The 18,454-nt window shown below is 45.3% G+C and overlaps 1 protein-coding gene across 1 annotated transcript; it reads right to left on the bottom strand.

Moving 5' to 3' along the window:
• Positions 1-3,407: 3,407 nt before the first annotated feature.
• Positions 3,408-18,098, bottom strand: apcdd1l (adenomatosis polyposis coli down-regulated 1-like). The gene is made up of 4 exons (XM_013138037.3): positions 17,634-18,098; positions 6,455-6,632; positions 5,677-6,196; positions 3,408-4,872 (listed from the first exon to the last, which is right to left on the bottom strand). The coding sequence occupies exons 1-4, from the start codon at positions 17,728-17,730 to the stop codon at positions 4,093-4,095; spliced, it is 1,575 nt and encodes a 524-aa protein (XP_012993491.2). The 5' UTR covers positions 17,731-18,098; the 3' UTR covers positions 3,408-4,092.
• Between the last annotated feature and the right edge of the window lie 356 nt (positions 18,099-18,454).

Here is an 18,454-nt window from a genome sequence, read left to right as displayed (position 1 = left end):
AGGGTCTGAATACTTATGTAGATGAGACATTTCAGTTTATTATTTTCACTGAAGTGGCACACATTCCTAAAAAGGTGTTTGCTTTGATATTATCTATTATAAATTAAGCCAATAACACAACAAAATGCGGAGAAGTTGAAAGGGTCTTAATACATTCAAAGGCACTGAATGTAAAAGGTATATCAAACAAAGAAATTGTAAAACAAAGTTACATTTGTCCTCTGAACAAAACAAGAAAAATAATAATGGAAAACAATCCATAGTCCATCAAATGCAGTAGGACTGTGGTGGAAATAAATACAAAATTACGAGGAAAGGGGATTGCATTTCACCACAGCAATGCCTTATCCAAAGATGTTAGCGTACGGCTGATATTTTGTATGAGACAGCTGTAGCTCGAAGAGGCACAAAAACATTAAAAAGAAAATAGAGAGCAAGCCTAGAGATGTCATGGTTTTTAACAGTGACGTAAAACCTCTCATCAGTTGGGCTTTGCTGTGGGAATATTTCTGTGGACTCTGCCAACCATATCAATTTGATGAATATGAGGTGAGATCCTCCAAAAACAATGTCTGTATTCTGGCACTTGTATGCCAATTTTGTCTTTATTCAAAAGAATGGATGAAGTTTTTAGTTACCATTGCATTAGTAAGACAAACCCACTGAAATGTTTGAGGTTTGGAAACTCTGTTTTGCTGAAAGGAAACCATTCTCAGCATTGTTTTGCTTGTCCTTCTTCCACTTATTTTGAGAAGCATTCTACTCTTGCATTAATGCAGAAAGGAGAAGACTTCAACCAGACTTTTCCCCCGTTGGCAAAGCTTTGCAGCCAACACTTCCTCCTAAACTCTGCTCGGCCTTGTGAACACATATGACTGTTCAGCCTCCAGGGTCTTAACCATTGTGTCACTCAGGCCAGTTCTAGAGTAGCACAAACTTGGAAACTTGAATAATCATCCTGAGACTTGGGGATAATAGATTATTTTTTTATACCTCCAGTTTTGAGCTGGATGTGTGATGTGTTGTCTATGTAAATGGATGTGTAATGTTTTGTCAATGTTAATGGATGTCTAATGTGTTGTCTATGTATATGGATGTGTTATGTGTTGTCTATGTATATGGATGTGTTATGTGTTGTCTATGTATATGGATGTGTTGTCTATGTATATGGATGTGTGATGTGTTGTCTATGTATATGGATGTGTTATGTGTTGTCTATGTATATGGATGTGTTATGTGTTGTCTATGTATATGGATGTGTTGTCTATGTATATGGATGTGTGATGTGTTGTCTATGTAAATGGATGTGTAATGTTTTGTCTATGTTAATGGATGTCTAATGTGTTGTCTATGTATATGGATATGTTATGTGTTGTCTATGTATATGGATGTGTTGTCCATGTATATGGATGTGTCATGTGTTGTCTATGTATATGGATGTGTAATGTTTTGTCTATGTAAATGGTTGTGTAATGTGTTGTCTATGTTTATGGATGTGTTATGTGTTGTCTATGTTTGTGTACATAGTCTAAGAACATTCACTATCCTACCTCAGTTAGCCATAACATTTGTTTGAAAGCGAGTGATTTTGCTGAAAACACACTGCACATGACACTGTACACATTTTTGGGGCACGTTTTTGGCTCGACGGCGCCACTTTTACAACGAGTGGCCAAAAGACCCAGAATCGTTAAGGATGAAGAGTTTTCCCGTAAGGCTGCTCAGCCCCCTGAGGATGTGACGCCTTTGCACAGGGACTACGTGAGAAGACAAACGAGAGCACGTATCTACTGGACAAACGCACACAGCCATAATTGGCTGATGTTAGAGTGACCGAGGACGGTTTGCACCCATTGGATGAAACTTTGAGAACTCAGCCAATCGCTCCACAGAGATTGTACCCAACTACTCATGGCCGTGGAAACAGTTGGCGCTCCGTTGTTTCAGCAAATGGTGGAGCCGATAGAAAGACTACTTTTATCATCTCTGTTTAACAAGACACCGGCCTGATTGCGAACATGTTGGCCCGTGATTTGCCTCCGCCTGATGCTTGGCTTTTATGGCGTGCCTCAGAAACCACAAACAGACTATGAAAAACCGTTACTCCCCCAACCCAGCCTCGGTCTTTCCTCAGTCGTCTCTGCCCTCCCGCCCGCCCAGACTTCGTAGAACACATCCACGGTGGATCCATGTGCTGCTATTGGCTCAGTGGTGGACCATGGATTTAGTGGGCTTAAGAGTCCATTTAATGACAGATCCTGCACTTTAGTGTCCTGATAAATGCCATTCATCTTCTGTCTTTTTCTCTGTCCTCATTTGTTTTGTTGTTAAATTCCCAATCCAGGCCTCGAGTACACTTGCTCAAACCAGAAGGATTACCTCATGGGCCTAGCAGCCACCATCACCGTTCAGAAGGGAGCTAATCAGAACAATATGTTGCCTCTGGAAGTGACTCAACAGGCGTTTTTTCTCTTTTTTCTTTTCGTCTTTGTGTGACTGCAGAAGTGGCCAGCTACCATCTTCTGTCAGTTCTTTCATAGAGTGACCCACAGTCTTTTCCTATTTAGTTACCACAATAATTACTTAAAAAATAATTATGGAAATTGTCAACTACCAACTCAAAATGCCCAACGTAAGTTTAACTATCAATATTGTGGAAAGTAAATATTACTCTGACTGCCTAGAAGTAGATTTCTGAATGTGCCTGGGCCTTTCAAATATAGGTAATCTACTATAAATTTGGAGAGGAACAATCTACAACCAATTATTTAACGTTCCTCTGGCCCATAGTTTCATGAATAGTAAAATAGTGCATAATCAGGACAATCAGTCAGAGTATTGAACACAAACGCCCTTCAGTTTTCAGTACATAATTCCCTCTCAACTGTGACTATCCTCAATATTTTGATAATACATAATAATTCTGAATTCATCATACAGTTACAATGGTTATTTAATAACAAATATTTATTAGCTAATTCATGACTATTTATTATTTATTGTTTCCAAAATTTCCCGTGAACTCTGAATTGTCTTCTGTCCCAAAATGACGACATTATTTTTATAATCACAGTAATCTTTGTATTGCAGGGAGTTACAGTCTGGCTCAACTGTATGCTTTTTAATGAAATGCATCCAGCTTCACTCTGTGTGTTACTCATGTGTGAGCCATGAGACAGGCCTCAGATTGTAGCACTCATACACAGCATTCAGGCTTTCAAATGGGGGACCGTTGTTTGGTAAGCTTCTCGGGTAGGAGAGTTCACAGGATAGCTGCGTGTGATGGTTTCCACACTAATTTACGATCCATTATTGTGTTTTCATTATTGATTGCTGAATATTCATTTCACAGCCAGCTCTTTTCTTATGTTAATTTTGGAAGTCTTTAATGTATCATGACAGAAATTATTTCTCATGCAGCTCCATACCAAATCAATACTAAGATAAAATAAAACAGTACAAATAAGCTCCAGTAAGGACATAACATTTAAAGACACAAAAACACATTGGCAAAAATTACAGCACTAGCTTCCCTTCTAAAATCAGAAAAATCTTAACAATGTTAATAAATATGGTTTGTTTGCCCTCCACAATGAGATAATGGAGAGCGGTGCCCTTCTGAACAACCCAACCTTGTGAAATACAGTATATATAATGACCTGGGGTGTGTCTGGTGCACTGGTCAGGTGTGGATTTTCCTCCAATCAGAAGTGGACACATTAGATTAGGACAAATGACAATCAATGTGTTTCTTGTTGTCACCTGTTGATGTGACACAAGTTTTGGTTTCCTCTTTGATATCCAGTTTCCGATTTGAAAAACCTGAAGTCCACTGGAATGTCAGTTGCTTGTGCTTTTTCAGTAGTTATTGGTCAGTATTCTTCCCGTGCTTTGTTTATTAGAGTATATTCTGCATTATGTAGTTTGAAGCGAAAATACGGCTTGCCAAAAAAAAACATTTCTGATAAAAAAAATAAAAAAATGAAACACATAATAGGATCGATATGCAACTTGGCTGACAGGCTATTAACAGTTTTTCGTGTAAATAGGATCGCTGGAATACCTTTGGAGCTGTTTGGGTTAGGGTTAACCCTAGAACACACAGCGCCAGCCCCACAGTAAACAGGCCGGGACTAAGACCTGGACTAAGACCAGGCTGGGTGTCTGTGCCGTGCCCGTGGCCCCGCTAGCCGCCAGTGCGAGTCGGTTGGTGTGCCGATGCGACACGGCGGCATCCTGCCGGTCGCAGTGCACCATGGCGGCCTGGTAGGACGTGGGCCTCTTCCGGGGTCGGTCGGGGCTGGAGCCGTCCGTCGGCCGCTCCCCGATGAACAGCAGCGGGCGCCGCCGGTGGTCGAGCTCCGTTCGGAACAGCTCGTACTCCTTGTGGGGCAGCTTGATCCCGAGAGCGGTGCACCCGTCGGTCGGCGTCACATCCTGCTCCGCCCCCACCACCCAGGCGCCGGACGCGCCGCAGGTTCCCGCACGGGTGGCGTTGAGCACCCTGGCCGTGGCCGTCTCCAACGCGGTGACCGCTACCCCGGTGACCTTGAAGACAAACTCGGTGCCACCCTGCACCTTGGCAGAGGGGCCCCCCTGGGCGTAGTGGCCCGAGGCCCGGAGAATGAAGGTGGGCCGGCTGCAGGAGGGGTCCGAGTAATGGCGGTAGAGGCCTTCCCAAGAGTGCTCCTCCGTGCGGAATGTGAACTCTCGGGTGAGGAAGAGGACGGCGGGCCGGGCTTCGCAGCGCTGGCTCACCCAGCGGCCATCCAGGGACAAAAGGGCTGAGCCAGGGGTGTGGGACAACACAGGGGGCTGCTCTTCTGAGGCCCGGAACACCAGGGCGCATGTTGGGCAAGGGTGGATATGGTGCTGATGGAAATAAAGATGACAAGGTCATGGCTAGGGCTATGTGTAACAAACCATGTGGTACAATGAGAAGAGGTTCCATAATGGTTCTTCATTTTTCAGGGGAACCCTGTTTTGACACCAGGGAAAAGTTTTTTGTTTCCAGACAGAATCCCTTTGGGTTCCATGTAAAACACAGGTGCTAACTGGATCCCAAAATAATTCTACCTTGAATCAAAATGGGCTCTACAGGGACGTCTGACGAACACTTATGGAAGTAGACTGTACTTTTTCTGAAGCCATGCAGAGCTGTCTGACGTAATACTGCTTATCACTGAATCTTGTTTTATAAAATTATAGACCTTCCTAGGGATCCTGTTGTGTTTGGTTTGTTTTATTTTGCACCATGGAATGTTTTCCTTTCCTCTGGTGAAAACAATGTTTTGCTAGTATTTTAAGGGCACTATGTGGGTGTGACTGGAAGGATACTGGGTGGGAATGACTGGGAGGGCACTGTGTGGGTGTGACTGGGAGAGGACTGGGTTGGTATGACTGGGATGATACTGGGTGAGTACCAGGGAGATCTGGGTTTCAGATCAGATGTATACGTGATCTAATGGGGATGGTTTCTGTATGTTGTGTGCCAGTATTTTAACGTTTTTATGTGGATCCCAGAAATAATTTCTGCTACTTTCGTAGCTGCTAATGGGGATCTGAATAAGCAAATATATGAATGAATAAACCACACTAAACATTGTGTGTGTGTAGGACACTTTTATGATTCAGTTAGTCAGCAATGAATGCAGTCATTTCAACAATATGGCTCACCAGAGCATTCTGCAGAGGTTGCTGGTAGCCCGTTGGTCGGTAATATGCCCTCTGGGTCGGGTCCGTGTGAATGTCCCCAAGGAACAGCTCCTGAACCATGCGTCCTTGGCCCTGGTGGTGGGTCTCAACTCTCACCAAGCCCAGCTCCATCATGGAGAAGCCCAGAACCCGGAGACAGTCCCTCCCTGCCCGGACATTGTAGAGCTCGTGGAGGCGTCCCGGCACCGTGCCGGCCGAGATGAGGCCCACGCAGGCGGGGCGCAGCTGGGCAGTCAGCCGGTGGATGGCGCCGGGGCTGTGGACAACCATGCCCACTTTGTGGAGGTGGTGCTCGGTCTCGGTCGCGCCCCTGGTGATCCACGACGCCTGTCGGAGGCGGAGCTTGCCCCTGACCACCAGGGAGTAGGCGGGCTCCTCGCATCCGCTGTCCGCGTAGAAGTGCTGCAGGACTTTGAACAGGCGGCTGGGATAAAAGGTGTACGAGCGGGTCAGGAACTCCGGACCGGGTCGGACTTCGCATCTACAGAGTGAGAAAGGATTGAAGAAAGATGCCTCTCATTATACCGGCTGGTAAGGAAATGATTGGATGAGTTAATAAATTATATGATTAATGGATGGACGTCTACATGGGTGGTGATTCATGATGCTAAATTAAGTTAACGGGATAACATGTAACAACACCCTGAGGTTATAAGAGCTTCCCCGTCCGTCCTCACGTGACATGAAGCTCAAACCCCAGTAGAACGGAAATACTCAGGGGACAATGCAGAGGACTTGCCTTGTAGACACCCAGTTGCCCTCCAGCCTTGGTGGAATGTCAGCTGTGATTCGCACTCCGTCCTGCAGGTGACGATACTGACACTGTGGCTCCCATTCCAGGCTGGTTGTCTGGTTGGAGGAAGATGCCAAGGGGGCCAGGGGTACCTCCCAGAGCTTACTCCCTGACGCCAGGACAGCTTGAACAAACAAAACAAGAACCTTCCTGTTTATCACGATTTCAGGCGGATGAACGTTATTCAGGGCCGTGGTAACAAATGGATGTAACCTCCATAAGTTCACAGACAACCGTTCGTGGAAAACCGAAATAAAAATGTTTAGTTGGAAGATTATTATGAACAACCATCAAGTCAAAGGTTGCCCGTGGAAAAACTAGTAGCCCAAATCTGTTATACATTCCCATGGATTTGACAGGTCCAGACAAGATTTGGGTTGGCTGGAAGCAGTTTAAGGGTTCACATTTCTGTAATTTTCCATGTAATGGGATGTGATGTGCTCTATTACAGGACACATATAGATTTGAATCAGACCCTGGCCACATGCACCAAGAGGAAAGCTTCTAGGTTTGGCTTGTCACTTCCATCAGCCAGCCGGGCTCTATACCTTCAACTTATATTTTCTTCTGTTTGTGTGTGTGTGTTTGTGGGGGGGGGGGGGGGGGGTTAACTACAATAAATGACACAAATCAGGCTGTAATTCTATCTGATCCAGCCAGGATTCATTCCGTGGATTTGGGTTGAATGCATTGCTGCTTTAAAAGGCAATCTCCAACTGAGCCAAACCGCGGCGTTTACTGAGCAAATGCGGAAGGTTTGCCTCCTAAAGGAGCAATGCCTTTATGTTGAAATCATAACAGCTTGATGAAGAGTAGCAAAAATAAATGCTGCTAGCGTGGTGCGTTGGCTTCTGCCCCGTGTTATCAACACAAGGGATCCGACACATTCGCATCTGTGGACTGCGAGTTGGCGTCGACGGCCGGGGACATGCATGGGGCTGCAACGCGCTTGTTAATGTCAGCAGACTGGCCTGCCGTTGACATGTTTTTATTGAACCCCAATGCTGCATGAGAGCCGGAAGCCAGACTGGGGTACAGATGATGGCACGTGCGTGCAGACATATACACGCATACACACACACACGCATGCACACACACACACACACACAGAAACTTGTATTTCTATCCTTCTGGGGAACGGAGGCCTAACCCTGACCCAGAAATCCATGTTTTCTATTCCCTAAACCGTACCATATCCATAACCTGAATAACCTAACTTTTATTTCTCAACTTAACCTGCTTGTAATACCTAAAGCTAACTGGTGAAGCCTAACCCCTGGAGCTGGAAATGTCATCTTGCATAGTGAGTACTTGTGGGCATCGATTTCTGCACCAGGTCCCCAAGTGTGGATCACACTCAATTCATTGTTTATGAGAGGTTATGGCTCCAGGCTTGACAACAAGTATAAGTAATTAAAGTATGAATGACAAGGGAAAATAAGTAAACAAAGAAATATCGGCTGTGTTTACCCCTTGGCCTGTTGTTTGAGCTGCACTTGTTGCCATTTTGTCTCATGGCAATGGGTCACACAATCTAACTGCCCTCATTGCATATGAAGATATGCTGCCTAGCAGATGTGTGAGTTTATAAATGCTTGTCAAATAGTTGTATTCAAATTCTTTGGGATCTGAGGGAAATGTCTCAATAATGTGGTCTCACATTTGGCTGGGAATTAGGAAGTGCAGCTCCCTTTCCATGTCATTTTCTGGGTGGTGTGTCGTCTGTTGTGAGCCAGGTGTCACAGCGTTTCTCTATACAAGGACATGCTCACCCATAGTCCGGGCTTTTCCAGGTTTTGGGTGGTTTTCAGTGGTCAGTTGTTCTGCCACTATGTACTCTCTGTTCTGGGCACCAATCCAATAGCATTCCAATGTTTGCTGTTTTTTGGTTGATTCAGTGTGTGAAATAAGTCTCTTCGTTTTCTTGTGATTGGATCTTTCACCCTCTCTTGTCCATATATTGTGTCCCTCTCTCTCTCTCTCTCTCTCTCCTTCTCAGTTTCATTTAATTGGTTTTGGTAACATTTGTTCACATTGCCAAAGGTCTTTTTGTGTTCATCCTGGTTTTTCCTCTCCATATTTTTGATATCCATTTCATTTTTATGGCTGTGCCGGTTTTTATCACACTGCTCGCTCTAACAAGGAACTCTTGAGTCTTGTAACTCTTACACGCTGGAAACAGCACACTGTCCGGTCTTCTTCCTGGATTGCGCTCACGGGCACCCAAGCCACCTGAACCAGTCAACAGAATGCAGTGAAGAAGGCAACCAAATGTGAAACCAACGCCCCAAATCAGAACTGTGATGATCAATTGCAGTGCCGTCTGCGGGATTTGAACCCAAGTTTCCCAATGATACAGCATTAACCTCCCTACTCACTCACTGCTCTCTCTCCCTCTCTCTCTGTGTCTCTGTCCTTCTGACTTTCTCTGTCCTCGTCTCTGTCTGTCTATACCCACTCTGTTACAGTGCAGATTTGAATCAGACCCTGGCCACTCAAACCAAGAGGAAAGCATTTTCGGGTTTGGCTTGTCCCTTCAATCAGCCAGTGTCTGTTCTCTGTCTGTCCCCTCGGGGTTGGTGGGTTTCGTCATGGCTCTTTGGACAGACACATGTTGGATGTCAGTTGGGTGCTCAAGCCCCGTCGCCCCCGTCCAATGATTGTTTTCCGACAAAGCTAACAGTGCCCCTCAACCTCCCGCTGTTTGTGTGGGGACGTCACCAGTTGAGACCAGGGCTGATGTGGGCGGGACCAAGGCCCAGGCTCCGATCCGTCCCGTTGAATGACGCTGCCGTGCATCACGTCCACACAGTCAGGAGCAGGCGTCCTCTTGGATGGGACTAATGTTTCCTCGGTCAGCCAGCGTTCTTCCTTTCAAACAGACGGGCTGCTTTCGTTTGACGTTTCCAAGTCGGCCGGCTGTAGCTGCCTGAAGGCGATGTCTGACACGTCGACTCCCTCCACTCTGCTCCAAGTTGGAGCAGAAGCCAAACACATTTAGGAACACAAAGTCAATTTGTTAATATGCTAAATATTTCTTAAGAAAAAGAATGTTTAAACGTGGTTGTACAACTTTCTCTCCCCTAACAAGGTGTCAGTTTAAACTCTGGGCTTTGCTGAAATATTAATCAGGATTCATTCATTTTCTTCTCCTTACTCCTTTTGACAGGGCTTTTTTTTGTGTTTGTATTCAATGGTTCCATAATATATACTTATGGGACAGATATGCGTGTGGGTAATAAAGCTTCAACATTCCACCAGGTCCAAATGTAATCTGGTACCTGCAGAATCGGCACTTCCTGAATTCTCTAAGACAACAGGCTGGAGATAGGACCAAGATTAATCTTTTATGGCTGTAATATTTGGACCTCTGTTAGGCTAAAGTCTTCTGTCAAGTGTTTTTCAGGCGAGTTGTAATAAAAGTTTAAATCATTCCATTTATTTTCTTCTTCTTGGATCTCCTTCCAGTGGGACATATGGTTAGAGTTAATTCTTTCTTTTAAAAGCAGTGAAACCTGGGATTTATAATATAGTCCTTAGTCTGAAAGAGAAATTATTGCTTGACTTTAAGTGTTACAAGGTAACCTACACTGTAGTTTAGTTTTCCAAAGGCTTACAAAATAAACATATATACCTTTTTAGATGTACTAATTGTTTCATAATTTTGTGAACAACACTGTTTGGCGAAGGGGCGGAGAGTTCAATCTATTCTATTTGTTATTCCGGTTTTCTGTGTTTTTTCCAAACAAAAAACAGGTTTTAAAGGTACAATTTGTTTTATTCAAAACATTTACACAAAATCTATGTTCTTCAGATCATTTAAAAATATAATTATTTTTAAACGATAGTCCCAATCCCAGATGGCCATTTTAGCTCAAACAGCTGTTCATATCGCAGATGGTATCTTAAAGTGATCTCATAACTGTCTCGACACCATAATAAACTACTGACTACCATAGTAACGTACAAAAGGGGGCCACATTCTCTGCTCATCAACAGCCTCACGTAAACTCTCTGGCCAGCGTATGGTCTTCCAACCACCAGGGTGCAGTGTAGTATATTGTGTGTGGTCAAACTCTGTGCCGTGTCCTGACCCACACCCTGATTCCTTTGTAGTACACTACATTACCTTTGACCGGGCCTCACATAGGGGACGTTAGTACACTGTGAAAGGTGGCGGGTGCTGTTGGTCATGCAGCGCCAGCCCGACCTCTGCCACCCGGACCGACAGGCATGTCTGAATCCTGGCCAAAGTAATCTACTTGCCAGGATATTCCATCACGGGGTCATTCCCACACACTGCAGACATTGAATCATAAAAGGGATGCCATTTATGACCAACCTCCCGGCTCGGATCTGTTTGTTTGTGTTAGTGATTAGGGTTTGGCAGCTTACGCTCGTCCAAACACTTTTTCATGTCCTGTGTGATCCAGGCCCACACCTATGTAGTCAGCCAGCCAAACAGCCATTCAGCTATCCGGACAACAAGCCAGAGTGTAATTCGACCAACCAACAAGCCAGATGTCTTGCCAGCTTTTCAGCTTGCCTGGTGAATCAGCCACTAAACTTGCAAGTAGCTACACCTACAAGCCTGTTATTCACCTGACCAGCCAGCCATTGACTGAACCAGTCATCCAGCTAACCAGCCATCCAGCTAACCAACCATCCTGTCGCTAAACCATCCGGTCATCCAACTAACCATCCATCCAGTTGTTAAACCATCCAGTCATCCGGCTAACCAGCCACCCAGTAGCTAAGTTATCCAGTCATTCATTTAACCAGTCGTTCGGTAGTTAAAACAACCAGTCATTCAGTTAACTAGCCAACCGGTAGCTCAGCCAGCCAGCTTCTGTCAGGCCTGTGTGCCTTCCAGTGCCCATGGTTTTCTGTCCCGCTTTTGCTTCCTCCCTGCAACACGTTGACTCTCCCTGAATACCTGCTCAGGCTTCAGAACAGATCTAATACCTGGCACAACCACGGTGTCTTGGTTAGCGATACCTTGATACCTTGGTTAGCGATACCTTGATACCTTGGTTAGCGATACCTTGATACCTTGGTTAGCGATACCTTGATACCTTGGTTAGCGATACCTTGATACCTTGGTTAGCGATACCTTGATACCTTGGTTAGCGATACCTTGATTTTAATGCCTGATTGGTTAGCGAAACACATTTTAATGCCTCATTTCTTTTGGATGGATTCTTGGAGTCTTTAGTTTCTTCTTTTTTTCCCCCTTTTCCTTTCTTCCTGATGAGGGGCAGGGCAAAGCATCTTCATACTGTGTAATGAGCCACCCAGTCCTGTGATTACGGTGTGTGTGTGTGTGTGGGTGTGAATGTCCCTCACAGTGTGTGAAGCTGAGCAGTACGGTCCACACGTCGGTCCCACAGGTTTAGTGGTCCCTGGACTCTGCTAGCACAGCTGCTTATTCAGACCGTCCTCTGCAGCCAAGCTCAGCGATGTAACAGCAGAAAGGCTTTCATCAAGGGCCATGTGCTAATGGATAAAAAAGACCCACAGATCTCCTCGTAGGCCCACTTATACGCTTTACCTTTACTGCAGTGGTCGTTCTGTACATTGACTTGGCGTGTGAACGTTCCTCTGTCTGTGCATTTGACATTTTTACATTTTAGTCAGTCAGGCGGACGCTTATTTCCACCTGGTGCATTCATCTTAGCGTGGTGGGACTACCCGCACACAGCCACATAACAGCAGGTAAACCTCTCTCAAAGTAGCGACCATCAAAGTCAGAGCTGGAAAGAATATATGTGCAGTCATGATGCCAGTTACCGATCGATAGCCAGGGATGCTGTTGCCCCAGCTTCAAGGGGAGACTTTCTCCACCACCTGGAGTGCCAAGACAGGGGAATCTGGTGGAGTGCATCATTCTGGGTAGGTTGAAGGGGTTTAATAGGAGAAACAGGGAACCCCTACCAGCAGGGAGTGGCAGCAGTCCAGAGCTGATGATGACACATGCCGATGATAGTTCCTCCGCCACTTCCTGTGTGAGGTGCAGTTGTACTCTACCATCGTCTGGGGAAATAGGTGTGCTGCATTACCCCCCCCCCCCCACATACCCCCCAACCCTCCGCTGTAGCAGCCTCAGCACCCCCTGACCAGATTCAGGAAGTCACATTTAGCTTTGCCCCCGACATTTCTCATAACCGATTTGCCTCCTCCGCCAGAACAGGTGCGCCACATTCACTGAGCAGGCGTGGTGTGCTCCGGTCTGTGGAGATATCTGTTCGGCACATCTCCCCAGCGAACACCGCAGAGCACAAATCTGCTGGGGAGAGTCACAGCCTTTCGTATCTGCCCAGAACGACAGGATGTTGTCCAGGGTCGCAACAAGGTTCTTTGCATTCTGGGAGGGGAACACGGTTTATTGGCCCCATTAATAATTTAAAGTACTTCAGGAATAATGGGTGTATTATGACTCAGTGATATGATAGCAGTAACACAGTCATACAAGGATGTATTGATGGAAAAGGGCTGGTTTGTTCATCTTATCAGAAAGGGTTAATTAAATGTATAGTAATGGATTGAACAGAACAGAACGGACGGGTAATTCACTTGAACAACTGCTTTTCTATTTATTCCATTTCTAGGCGTTTTAATCTAATCCCACACACAGAGTCTGGATAGATTTAGGGTATGAGATTCTTTTTTAAAACTGGGCCCAGGTCTTCTAACTCATCAACATTTCCACTGTGTCCATATCCTATCGTAGCCTGAAGACAACAACCCTAACATGATGGTATGGAATTGGTATATAGAATGAGGTTTCTTCCTTCTTTTATGCATGTTCCTTGTTTAATATTGATATTACATATTTATTAAAATACATGTTTGCCGTGATGAAATAGGAAGTGGCCACTATTACCAATATAAAGCTCCACGTTTAACCAGAGCCCAAAAACATCCCTGGTCAAATGAAGGGCGCTCGAAGGGTAATGGGGGTGCCATATTTAGAACACAGAGAAGTGTGGATGCTCCAAACGGTCTTTTGTCCAGCTGTTCCAGCGTCAGTCATTCCCGCTTCCTCTCCGTCAGAGGCATCCCCGGGCCAGAGTCAGTCAACCCACTCCCTCTAGGTCAGAGGCACCCCCGGACCAGAGTCAGTCAACCCACTCCCTCTAGGTCAGAGGCACCCCCGGACCAGAGTCAGTCAACCCACTCCCTCTAGGTCAGAGGCATCCCCGGGCCAGAGTCAGTCATTCCCACTCCCTCTAGGTCAGAGGCACCCCCGGGCCAGAGTCAGCTGAGTCAAAAGGTCGGGCGGGTTTAGCAGCGTTCACGCCAGGCAGAGGGTGGCTTTTGTTTGTTCCCCTGGACCCTTATCGCCACCCACTGTTGTCTTTTCATCAATGTTAAACCCAACGTAATCCGGGCAGCCAGGTTTATTTAGTCAAGGGATGAGGAGAGGTTCTTCCACCGTTGCCTGCCAGTCCCCTTAGGGTTCACCCCGGCTCCTACTAACCTAATGCCGCCACCCCACACATTCCTCCCACCAAATACCGCCAACATCCACACTCAGACACCTGTTCGGAGGCCGCGGCTTACGACGACTCCAGACAGCCCAGTGATGTCACTGAATGGGACGGTGGGCTACTCATAGCTGAAACATGCACGGCAGTGATGTTCGTACTGTTAATTTGAATTGGATCACGTCGGAGAGATTAGCAGGTTGACCGGAACGCCGAGGCTGGAAGGGAAGGAACGCTGGAAATTGAGATTCTGATTCTGGGATTCTGGGCTCTTTGAATTCTGCGGTGGTTACAGCTGCTGGATGAGTCCGAATAAACAACCGTTACCCGGCCACAGAAATGCCATTCATTCATTTGATTCGTTTGGGAATGTCCATTCAAGCAACGTCGCGCGTGAACGTAAGTTAGTTGACTATTTCTGTGTTTCAGGGATTGCTTTTTTTTCTACGGTTCAGTTCTCATTCCTTCTGCAACCCTTGCGTCCGTCCTGATTGGGATGTTTCAATCAGGGATAGAAAACTGATATCCAATTTTTCTAAAGTTTATTTTAAAGGAATCGTTTTTGAAGTAAGTCTTTTAACAATGCTGTTTTAGCTTGTTAACTACCTTCAGTCACTGGGTAGTGTCATATCTCAAACACCTGTCTCATTTGAAATGGTGGTCTTGTTAAACACAGGCTTGATCGTGTCTTGCCAATACGATTTATGATGAAGGGGAACAAAACTGTTTTGTTTATAAATAGGCCAAGTATTGAACATTGTTGCAGTGTTGCCACAACATTTAGATTGCCAAATAGTCTGGATCAATGTGGATGATTCATGGAGTCTTTAACAGAGATTTCGCAAGAGTGAGAAAATAAAGGTCTCAAATTATTCCTCCTCGGCTCTAAAGGTTAGTTGAAGTTATTGCCTGAAAAAGTTATTGCCTGAAAAAGTTATTGCCTGAAAAAGTTATTGCCTGAAAAAGAACCTTTGAGTTTAGTGTTGGGATTCTTGGTGTTCTTATAGAGATTTTGACTCTCTAAGCACTTTGAGATGTTGGCCTGCAGATAAGTCCCTTTCATAGCACACATCACGCTGGCCGTTGTTAACTGGTGTTGATTTTTCAGTGTAACATTTTTACTGTCTATTCAGGAATTACATGAATCCTGTAAATAGTTCAACGACCACTCAGTGGAGTAAAGAATCTCCATTGTTGCTGTTTTTAAAGGCCAAATACCATGTTATAACATAAAACTATGGAGTTGATTTCAGGTGATATTATACATTTTATTAAAAAAATTGCTAGCAGTGGGTAAAGTTAGCAGATGTTTCTATGGCTTTATAAAGAAAAATTAACCAAGAAGGACAGTTTTTCCTGGCCCGTGGACTAATTCCAGTGTGAGGAACATCTCATATTAAGTTGTAACACATTGAAACTCCCCTTCAAGTCATCACTTATTGTCTTTCCAAGTATTCTTGCATTGTGTTTGCATGTCGTTTCCATGAGAACAACATAGCACCTGTCAAAATGAATCACAATAAATTGTTACAATAACCAAAATCGGTGCCCATTCTCTCAAAGAAAAAGAGAAACACGGCACCATAAGGTTTATAAATTGTCACGAACGTGACGGATGTGCGAGCCACACAATTAATTCATGATAAAAATTTTGCAGCACACGATTAAGCAGGCAATTATAATCTTCTCCATCCGCCCGGTAACAGCAGCGCACGGGAGATCCTACGATGCCATCTTTGACTCTCAAACGGTGCTGAATAAGCTGTTCAGGGGAACAAACCCCTGGCGTTGTGGCGCAGCAAATAGACTAAGTGGTGTCGGAGTGTGCCTGCCGAGTCCTGGGCCAGAGACTCACATGCGCCTGTCTGCCCCGCTCGGCTTTAGCCGAGGAAAACACTCAAATACCACTCTATTGGCGCTGAGCGGCCGGCTGTATTGCGGTCATTACGAGTGGGCAGATGTCTCTCGTCGTCTCCCGGGCGCTTCATCTTAACGGGCCCTGACGGGCAAAATGCTCGGCTCACCCCGTGGCTACTGGGAAGAAAATCAACTCTGCACACCATCCCAAGGTGGGGTCGTTTAACGTGTCCTGTTACTCCCTCCATTACCATAATGGCAACATTAGTTCCAGGGCCACGCTTCCCTGCTCCTGGGGAACAAGGCATTGTCTGAGCGCACCGGGGCTTTTTCGGGGGCTCCTGGGTTAACGGAGCCGTCTAGTCTCTGCACATAGGGAATGAGAGCCGTGCATGGAAGGCTGATTGTTCCCTGATTTCAGAAGGCAGTTGTTTATAGGTGATCTTAAACCGAAATTCATTTTTTGAAACAATAATGTATTTGTTATGTATAAAAATGTGCGCTCTTAGGAAAGAGTCGTTACTTTTCGTCCACCATTGCTGAATTAATTTGCTCTACATCTCTTCCTCCACATTCACCATCTGAGTTATCTGAGTTGGACTTCATATGTGACCAGATTAAAATTATATATACTTTTTAAAGGAGCTCAGCGCTGTGTAACCCTAGAACTGCTCCATTCAATACCAGCTCTACGTTTTAAAACAGTAACTTCTGTAACAGTGGTTCTTTGAATATTTCTTCTAGCAATTGAGCACTGAGACCAGTCTGAAGAGAAAACAAGCTATTTACCGGTTCATTTCATCACTGATTATGCATGCAGTCATTCCATTGCTTTGATTTACGTTTAAGTCATTTAGCAGATGCTCTTATCCAGAACCAATAACACTAGTGAGTTCATAGGTTGATTTTTTTATAACGGCCCTACAGGAGTCAAACCCACAACCCTCCATTTGCAAGCACCATGCTTAAGTAAGATACTGACGACCCACTGCAACTTTGGAAATCAACTAGCACCAGTTGTATAAGATAAGTCAAACGTGAATAACATCTCATTTCCGAAGGGGGGACATCTACCATTAAGACCTTGGCAAAGTGTTGGATTACCATTTCAAAGGAATATATCTGTTGCTCTGAGATACTTTCAAAGGCATGCGCTTTTGGTTCACACAGTCATTAGTTCGTTTATCCAAATTTGTGAAATCACCTTCTAACGATTAGTGAAATAATGGCATTGCAAATTGTATCAAATTCACGGTACTAAATGGTGTCTGAGTCTTTCCTCAAGTGAAATAAATCAAGTTCAGTTTCACCTGAGCTAGTAAATATAGCACATATAGCCTCTAAAATCTGCTTCTTAGGACTTCAGAGATTTCTTCAGGCATCAAAGCTGCCTCTTAAAAAGATAAATCAATGTTCATAACTGGGAGGTGAGCAACGCAGTCAGGCTACAGTGTCGATCGGCTGTTGGAGCTGTTGTTACTGTCCAGATGCAAAGTGAGGGACAAACACTGTACAGTCACCAGAGCAGCCCGGGGCAATCAGGACACACACACACCGACACACACACACACAGACACACCGACACACCGACACACACACACCGACACACACACACACAGACAGGTAGACAGACAGACTAATGGACAGACAAGCAGACAGATGCTTTTGAGTGATAAATGTACTAAAAGACAAATAGGCCGGTCAGAAGATAGACTAAAGGACAGACAGACAGGTGAGATCATAGACAGACTAAAGGAAGATAGACACGTGCATTAACTCACCTTGCGAGAGCCAGAGTACCCAAAGTCCTGTTAACAGGTGAGTGAAGTGTCCTCCAGACATGATCCCACTCACACACGTGCTCTCTCTCACACACATACACACCCACGCCGTGATCCACAAGCACTTCAATACGAGATCCTTTATGAAATCACCATGCCGAAGGCTGAGATGGGAAAGTCCAGTAACCCAGCCCAGTAATCCACTTTGAAAGGAGGTCCTTCACAGATTCTGCCTCTAATTCTAGTTAAGCCTGGGTTCTCCCATGGTATGAAGTGCAGTCCACTCAGTCACAGTCATTCTGACGACCTCCTCAAATGCAACACTCAACATGGAAGTCCCTCTTTCCCTCTCTCTCTCTCTCCCTCTCCCTCTTTCTCTCTCTCTCTCAGTTGTCCGTCTTCTGGGTTCTGTTTTCCTGCTGTATATGTGTGTGGCTATGCCTGGTCTCCCGTCTGACGATTTGACCAGAGACGAGGGAAGGAGTGAGCGTGTGTGTGAGTTAGAGAGAGAGAGAGAGAGAGAGAAAGAGGGAGGGAGGGAGGGAGGGAGGGAGGGAGGGAGGGAGGGTGGGAGGGAGGGAGGGAGGGAGAGAGACAGAGAGAAAGAGAGAGAGGGAGGGACTACAGTTGAAAACGTCTCCAACTGAAGCCTCCGGGGAGTTTTAGAGTAAGGTGCACAGCGACTGGAAACAAGCAAGAAGTACTGAATACACACAACAAACAGATCTGGACACCCCAGAGAATGTCCATGTTTAAAGTCAATAGTTATGAATCAATCCATCTTAATATCTGGGGAATTTATTTTGTCACATCCCTTCCTC

Source organism: Esox lucius, chromosome 17 (genome assembly GCF_011004845.1).
Source record: "Esox lucius isolate fEsoLuc1 chromosome 17, fEsoLuc1.pri, whole genome shotgun sequence".
Taxonomy (NCBI): domain Eukaryota; kingdom Metazoa; phylum Chordata; class Actinopteri; order Esociformes; family Esocidae; genus Esox; species Esox lucius.
The sequence above is the reverse complement of the archived record's forward strand: the minus strand, read 5'-3'. Positions and strand labels throughout refer to the sequence as shown.

Coding starts and splice junctions, on each gene's coding strand:
- apcdd1l (XM_013138037.3), bottom strand. CDS start 17,730: ATGTGTGTGAGAGAGAGCACGTGTGTGAGTGGGATCATGTCTGGAGGA. Junction 6,633..17,633: donor GGTACTCTGGCTCTCGCAAG/GTGAGTTAATGC, acceptor TGTTTGTTCAAG/CTGTCCTGGCGTCAGGGAGT. Junction 6,197..6,454: donor GGCAACTGGGTGTCTACAAG/GCAAGTCCTCTG, acceptor CTCACTCTGTAG/ATGCGAAGTCCGACCCGGTC.